General features: G+C 42.5%; 1 protein-coding gene across 1 annotated transcript in view; it reads left to right on the top strand.

The window, feature by feature from the left end:
• Positions 1–3,057: 3,057 nt before the first annotated feature.
• septin9b (septin 9b) overlaps positions 3,058–8,505 on the top strand; it is a 100,778-nt gene continuing 95,330 nt past the window's right edge. Inside the window, exon 1 of the mRNA XM_054778889.1 lies at positions 3,058–3,230. Within this exon, the coding sequence (XP_054634864.1) occupies positions 3,209–3,230 (22 nt within the window). The 5' untranslated portion in view covers positions 3,058–3,208. The remainder of the gene's footprint in view (positions 3,231–8,505) is intronic.

The raw sequence follows: 8,505 nt of genomic DNA, 5'->3' as shown, positions 1-8,505 counted from the left end.
GAGCTGATGTACCTGATGAGTCCCCACAGCATGTGGAAACACACCAGGTAACTAAAGTGCTAAAGACCAGAAGTAATTGAGGTCAAACACTGGACAGTGATGTGTCGTTATTTATGGTAATTAGTCATACCCATGTGTTATCATGGATGCAAAAGGTAGCAGTGTATGCGGCACCACACTGGCATGAACAGGTTCTACTGGCCAAGTCTCCAGGAGGACATCTGTTGTTACCATGACTGGCAGGTACGTTAGGTTGCCAAATACCAAAACAATAGGCTCTGTACAGATCAAAGCATCTGCATGGAAGTATGTGGGGCAGCAACTACAGAACTGAGGAACGTCTCCGCAGAAAGTGAAATTGAGAGACTTTTTTGGAGATGTTGCCAAAGTCATCTTTCTGTAACAATGCTTTTTCAAATAAACGTTTTTTTCTTGTTCTACAGTTGAATGTTGGACTTTCAAGGCCACATTAATGGTTCGTTTTAAGCATCTTTATTCAGTGAGTGGTACACAGCCAGTCTGTTCCTCCGGTATGGTTAAAAGCACCTCTGATTGAAAAAAATATATATATTTTGTTGAGAATTATTGCATTGTCCACCCTGTGGTACCCAAAGTCCACCCAGTCATTTTCACGTTTTATGAAAATGAACAAATCATTTTCACATTAGCAAATAGCCTTTTGTGTGATTGTGTGAAATGAGGGCCAAATAGTTTTGTCTGAAAGTCTCACCAGTTATGTTAGATTTTATTCATAAATGAAAGTGCTACTCTCTCAGATTGGAGCGAATAGAACGAATAGTTTGCCATAGTTTCATTATTAACCAAATACGGAGGAAGGAGAATAAAAAGATCTTAATGTAATTCCAGTGTATTTACTCAACTTTTGATATGTCCAACAGCATAACATCTACTTCATACAATAAATGTGAAGTTCGAGGGCACCTTTTGGTAATATTGACCGGACTACACTGCAACGTCCTAATTTCAGTCCAGCCTTTAAAGAGAAATCCATCAACTCAAGCCTGCCATCTTCTGGACAAATACACTAACAACTTGTATATTAATGACGGACGGTGTATTATCGGATATGAAATATCAAACTGTAAGAAAGTACTTTTGACTTGTCAATTACTTTTTGATTTTTTTTACATGCAATTCTCCGTCGGAACGCCAGGGGCAGTGTTTTCCGATGAGTTAACTCATTGGCACCCGTTTTTTTTTGTAGCTTATTACCTTCTTCCGTTGTTAGTGAACTGCTAAAGAGGTGGCAAGTATTGAAAGCGGGAAAGTGAGCTGGAAATAATTGGTAGGTATGTTACTACGCAACTCACTTTCATTGCAAATGTTGATGGGAGGCGGAGGAAATGGCGTTCACGCTTGATCAAGATATGCGGTATTGCTCCGTTTTTTTAATGTATTTCCCCATCCTTTTCAGAGCCAACACAGGTGAAATACTAGCAACAGTCATAGCACCAGCAGAGAGCAGTATTGGACAGCATTTTCAGTGACAAATACCTTTTATCTCAGCGGCTAACTGCTGGCCTGTCTGGTTTGCTAGTGTGTCCGTTTTTACTCGGCATTACCATTACGGTAGACACCCCAAGAGTCAATCTTAAAGTAAAGTAACATTTTGGTGGTGGACAATTTAGAGTGTCTAGTTGTTTTTAGTATGTGCGATGACGCTGGAGTACCTGCTGAGAACCCACACAATGGGAGAACAAGCAAACCCTGATATCCACTACGCCCCACTCAGGAAGTGTAATAAAAAATACAATTGTAGAATATCAAAATGAGAGACGTCCAAAATGTCACTGGTGGTACGTCGGCCCCATCTACTGGTACTCAGGAACACCTGTGACTTCAATTTTTGAAAAACAAAAATAAAATTCTATTAGAGACAAGTACATATGAAGTAATTGTACAAAGACAAGTTTATATTCCACATATTAGCTGAAATTTAATGAAAATTTAATGTTTAACTCTCCTCATCTGTGAGTACAAGCCACATATTCAAAGCTAAACGCTGATGGTAAGCGGAGCGGAGGTAGCGAATGCTATGGTACTTGCAAAGCAAGATACTTCAGAGGTGGTATTTGTGGTAAAAAAAAAAAAAAAAAAAAGAACCAATATCATAGACTACTCACAGTGCCTCTGATTTTAGGGAGAAAAAATAATTCCGCTGAGGAAGAAGTATTTAAATCTGAAGTGGAATTTCAAAAAGAAATTCCTCAAAAATGCCACATATGTTCATTTGGATTTCAGTATGTTATTAAAAAAAAAAAAAAGAAAGCTCGGTGTTGGCTTTCTTACCGATATCCGTTATTGTCCAGCACTTCATTACAGATACCAACCAATCAACACATACCGATATAGGCAGCAGCTCACACTTTTCACATCATTTCCTGTTTTGTGCACTTGTATTGTTTTTCTGGTTCCTGTTTTGGTGCGACGTGCAGCTGCTTTGCGGTCGCTGCAACGCGCGTGCAGCGGTACCTGTTTCTTATTAGTAATCTGCGCTACTGTTGAAAGTGGAGTTGTATTATGTGCAAAGAGCAAAATGTAGCACTTCACAGTCATTGAAAATTGCATATTTACAATCTAAAGGCAAAACTTGGAAATGATTCCACACCGCGGGCATACTGAGCTAGCAAGCTTGTTGATCTGTGGAGGGCCGTGCAGTTTGAGGAGGTCTCACTCGCATGCCGATATCAATACTGGCAGAAAAATTGACTGGTCAAATTTTTAAGCCACTATCCGCCACATTATTGGAAGCTTTTAATTCTTATATCAAAATAAGACTGTTTTCACTATGAAACCACCAGGGAGATTGGGCATTTCAAAATAAAATATTTCATATCTACGTATCTCTTTCATTCTGATTAGATGTGTATTATAAAAAACCTTGTTATCATTCAAACATTATTCTTCTTATCACAGTAGTCTGCTGTATGCTTTCAAAATTAAAGCCCTCTTAAAATATCCGATGTGTGCGTCACTGGGGAGGATTTCCCACCTCCCACCCACCCCTTCTCTTTAATAGGCGTGTGTGGTCTTGCAGCTGAGCATCCCCGCACAGCCAATCACACCGTGCATCCTCCTCTGAGCTGCACGGAGTCACTCTCACACTAAAAAGACCAAGTGTGTGGAAAAGTGGAACCACGGCACTTTCACACTTCTTCTTCTTCACTTGTGCAAGCAGCTGGCCAGCATGAAGAAAACTCCAAATTCAGGTACAGACAATTTAACTTCTATGTTATACATTGATCTGTGTGGTTTACTCTGTATCATATATTCTCTTTTGTCTAACAAAACTTAAACTTTATCTCATGTGTGCGTACGGTGTGAGCATAAAGCTCCCAAGGGTGCACCTCTGAGTCGCCTGACTACTAAAGTCAGATGTTCATCATCAGATGCCCTTGTTGATGTGACCTTTTTTTCTGTGGATGCTCTAGACCCTTTGGGCTCAGGCTGTGCTCCCATTGTGTGCACTCAGTATAGTGTGCTGTTTTTCTGTGTGTGTGATTTTTTTTAAGCAATGCTAGGTACACCCACACAATCTAATGCAGGATTTTCCACAACATTTTCAATTTAACACAAAGTTTGTGAAAGACTGGTTCAAAGAGTGGCAATACAAGAGATGTACAATGTCACTTCCTTCTCATGCATGAATGTAGTATTGAAAAGAAGGGAAATGACCCAGCTCCCCAAAAATGTGGTGGGTCTTTTTTGGGATCTGCTACAAAATAAGTCATTCTTTCTTGACACATGCCCCACCACCACACAAAGTTTGGTAGCCATTAGTTATGCAGATATACTGTAGGTAATTGTGTCATCAGATGGACACATATGATGAGATGATGAGCTCTCGCCAGGCGCTTTAGTATGACGTGTGACTCAATGTTTTCTTGCAAATGGATTTTGGTCTTTACTACCAGTGAACTTTGACCTTTGACACTCCCCTTAAGGTAAGATAAGATCAATCACAAAGCAAACCTAACCAGATGGGTAGCTCTAGTACTCGCTATACGTCCGCCAAGTTGAGAGATGCAAGACTAATATTTGATGAAAAAATATACAACGCAGTGTAGCTTGGTGGCCTTTTCAGCATCAGGCATGATTGTTGGTAATGGTGTCATATAGAGACATCATCACAAAATAATTTCTATATATGGGAAGCACTCATGATGGGCTTTTTTAATACGACGTATGACTTATATGGTTTGTTGTAAGTTGACTTTTGACGTTACTTGTCTGCCTTCCCCTAAAGTCAAGATCAATCACCACAAAAAACATGTTTCTTGTTTGTTTTTGTCATCATTCATTCATTTTCTATGCCTTTTAGTCCTCATGAGGGTCGCGGGGGTATGCTGGGGCCTATCCCAACTGACTTTGGGCGAGAGGTGGGGTACACCCTGGACTGGTCGCCAGCCAGTCACAGTTGTGTCATCATATAAGGTTATAATGAAAAAGTAATGGCAAATAATGAAAGCCTGCATCATGTCCTTTAGTATGACGTGTGACTTGATATGTGTTTTCACAAATAGATTTTTGGTCTTATGTCATCCAGAGACCATTTTTAAAATGTGAGAAAATGTGTTTTTTTGTTGTTTTTTTTTTAAAATATCAATGTTTTACCTTGCTGTGACCGTGATCTTTTACCGTACCCCAAAGCAAAACACGTAAAAGCTCTACTGTATCTGAATATGGAATGTTTTGAAGTGTTTTTGTGCTGTTACGTGAGTGAGAGAGAGTGAAAAGCCAGACAATACTGTATATCTCGCCTTTGCTTGAACTTTGGTAAGATAACCCTTACTGATCTGCAAAATTCAATAAATTGTTCTTAAGTTTATCTTTGAAGAGGCAGAATTATGAATCCAGCCTGAATTTGATCTCATTTAATTGTACAGGTGTGGCCAGTGGTGCGTTTTGTGTGTCTGTGTGTGTGTGTGTGTGTGTGTGTGTGTGTGTGCGTCATACACATGTTACACAACAACTTTTTTTCCCGGTCCCATCTGTGTGTACGCATTTGGGGACACACAGGATGGCACCTTGGGATAGGAAAAAAAAACAGGGCACAAGCAGATTCTGTGATGGAAAGATGACCCAATCCCAATGATATCTAGGCTGAGATGATATTGTCCATTCATTCATGCCTTATAGACACACATGCAAATAGCGTCCCTTTGGCGTGGAGTCACATGCAAATACACAACAGAAGAAGCAGCAGAAGTGTTCCACCTCAAGGAATCTCTGTTTGACCTTTGGCTTCTAATGATAACAGTATTTGAGGTAGCTTTGAGGTCTTCCTTGGTGCGCTTTGATCATGTGGATGATGTGCTTGAGTGGTCGGCTTTCAAAGCAAAGAGGAAGCATAAGACCAGAGGTTACGCACTGTTAATGTTCAGCATTGTGACCTTCAGGCGTCAAATGTTCTGTCAAGCTGGATCAGAATGGGGTCCCAGAACATTTATCCTAATGGAAGATTTTTAGCTATGACGTCTGTTTAGGTTTGAGCTTGCTATTCGGCTGTAAGACCAGGCTGATGTGTATTTAGTTGAGCTACAAGCTGTACTGCTGCCATGTTGTCACACTATTATTTACTCATGCAGCTACTATCTACTATGTTGATGTACCAACTCAGTATAAACCTGGGAGTCGTAAACACACAAGATGTCGTTTATATGAGAAGAGATGTTTATTTGTGCAAGCATCTTAAAACTACTGTATTGACCTGAATATAAGACAGTATTTTTTCCCTGGAAAACAGTACCAAAAAAATGTGTGGAATCTAGATCCGCTGCACGATGGCGTAGTGGTTAGCATGTTGGCCACACAGTCAGGAAATCGGGAAGATTTGGTTTTGAATCTGCATTGGGCATCTCTATGTGGCGTTTGCATGTTCTCCCCGTGTGTGCGTGGATTTTCTCCGGGTACTCTGGTTTCCTCCCACATTCCAAAAACATGCATCTTAGGTTACCGTAATTGGTGACTTTGAATTATCCACAGGTATGAATGTGAGTGTGAATGGTTGTTTGTCTATATGTGGCCTGCGATTGGCTGGCGACCAGTCCAGAGTGTACCCCGCCTCTCACCCAAAGTCAGCTGGGATGGGCTCCAGCATACCTGCCTCCCTGGTGAGGATAAGCGGCATAGAAGAAGGATGGATGGATCAGTGAAATAACAACTGATAGAGTGCCAAAAAATAGTGACTCTTAGCTGCTCTAGAGTTGTTTGATAACTATGCTTCATTGAACCCCATTTTCTTAAAAGTAGCATCAGAACTCTGCCGCTGAATCTCTCCAGGTCAGTGCTGTCTGTGAGTGACAGGAAGAAAAGCTCCGACTCAATGGGGAGATGTTGTTTGGCACCACCTGCTGGCTAGCATATAAAAAATCTCAAGACCTTGAATATAAGACAAAACAGACTTTTTAATAATAAAATAAAATAATACGGTCTTATACATGTATGTGGTATACCAATATAGTAAATGTGAATAGGGTCTTCCTACCTGCTTTCTTCTGCCAAGCAAACTATAGTGCAGTCCATGTTTTTTAGGAGGATGGTTACAGCAGGACCTAGCTGGACTTGATGAACTAGATATACTCGTGTTGTTCTCCACTTTCAACTTCAATGACCCTGAATAAACAGTGAGACCTCGCTGAGTGAATGCACTGTGGTTTATTTCCCCTCGCTCTTTTATTTTTACCCGATATCATCGTACGCATGAGAGATCACAGTCAACTGAGTTATATCTTCTCATGGCCTGTCCTCTGCTTTAAATAGGCTCCTTTGTGGTGCACATTTGCCGGGTGGGTGTTATTGGGATTTATTAGACTTTACAGGGGTGCTTTCTTGATGTTGACCTGCAGGTTGAAAGAATCGCTTTAACAAATGTGCATCAAAAGGGTTGCCAGTGAAAATACAATTTTGGATACCAAATATCCAGCACATTATAGGTGCATTGCTGTATTGATATGATCAAATATACAGTCTACTCACTGGCCAAAACATTAGGAACACCTGCACATTTTGATGGCATCCAATACAAGCGCCATTCGAATGATGCCTCTTTGCATATTGTTTGTTTTAAATGATGAAATGAAATGATGATTAAGTATGTACTGTATATGCATATTAACTAATACATACTACTATATTTATTTACTACTGTATTATTTGGAAATAATTTGTGCATGTTTTTAATAATAATAATCCATCCATCCATCCATTTTCCTCCGCTTATCCGGGTCCGGGTCGCGGGGGCAGCAGTCTCAGTAGGGAAGCTCAGACTTCCCGGTCCCCGGCCACCTCCTCCAGTTCCACCAGGAGGACACCAATGTGCTCCCAGGGCAGCTGTGAAACATAATCCCTCCAGCGTGTCCTAGGTCTGCCCCGGGGCCTTCTCCCGGCTGGGCATGCCCGGAACACCTCACCAGGGAGGCGTATGGGGGGCATCCGGACTAGATGCCCGTGCCACCCAACTGGCTCCTCTCGATGTGAAGGAGCAGCGGCTCTATCTCTTAGGGTGAGTCCAGCTACCCTACGGAGGAAACTCATTTCAGCCGCTTGTATCTGCAATCTTGTTCTTTCGGTCACGATGCAAAGCTCTTGAGGGTGAGGGTGGGAACATAGATTGATCAGTAAATTTGCCTTGCGGCTCAGCTCTCTCTTCACCATGGTCCGGTACAGCGACGGCATTACTGCAGACGCTGCGCCGATCCACCTATCGACCTCACGCTCCAACCTTTCCTCACTTGTGAACAAAACCCCGAGATACTTGAACTCCTCCACCTGGGGCAGGACCTCATTCCCAACCCGGAGGGAGCAATCCACCCTTTTCTGACTGGCAACCATGGCCTCAGACTTGGAGGTGCTGAGTCTCATCCCAGAAGCTTCACACTCAGATGCAAACCGTCCCAGTAAACGCTGCAGGTCACAGCCCGATGAGGCCATCAGGACCACATCGTCACAAAAATAGCAGAGACGAGATCCTAGGGCCACTGAACTGGACTCCCTCGACACCTTGGTTGCGCCTAGAAATTCTGTTCATGAAAATTATGAACAGAATCGGTGACAAAGGGCAGCCTTTGCGGAGGCCAACGTTCACCGGAAACAGGCTTAACTCACTACTGGCAATGAGAACCAGGCTCCTGCTCCGGTTGTACAAGGACTGAATGGCACATAGTAGCACACCACCAATCCCATACTCCCGGAGCACCCCCCACAGGACACCGCGAGGGACACGGTTGAATGCCTTTTCCAAGTCCACAAAGCACATATAGACCGGTTGGGCAAACTCCCAACAACCCTCCAGTACTCTTGTAAGGGTGTAGAGCTGGTCCAGTGTTCCACGACCAGGACGAAAACCACATTGCACCTCCTGTGGCAAAGGTTCGACTAACGGTCATACCCTTCTCTCCAGCACCCTGGAATAGACTTTCCCAGGGAGGCTGAGGAGTGTGATCCCCCTACAGTTGGAACACACCCTCCGGTCACCCTTCTTGA

The sequence above is a fragment of the Dunckerocampus dactyliophorus genome, chromosome 6 (genome assembly GCF_027744805.1).
Source record: "Dunckerocampus dactyliophorus isolate RoL2022-P2 chromosome 6, RoL_Ddac_1.1, whole genome shotgun sequence".
In the NCBI taxonomy this organism is placed as follows: Eukaryota; Metazoa; Chordata; class Actinopteri; order Syngnathiformes; family Syngnathidae; genus Dunckerocampus; species Dunckerocampus dactyliophorus.
This window is presented reverse-complemented; position numbering and strand designations above follow the sequence as displayed.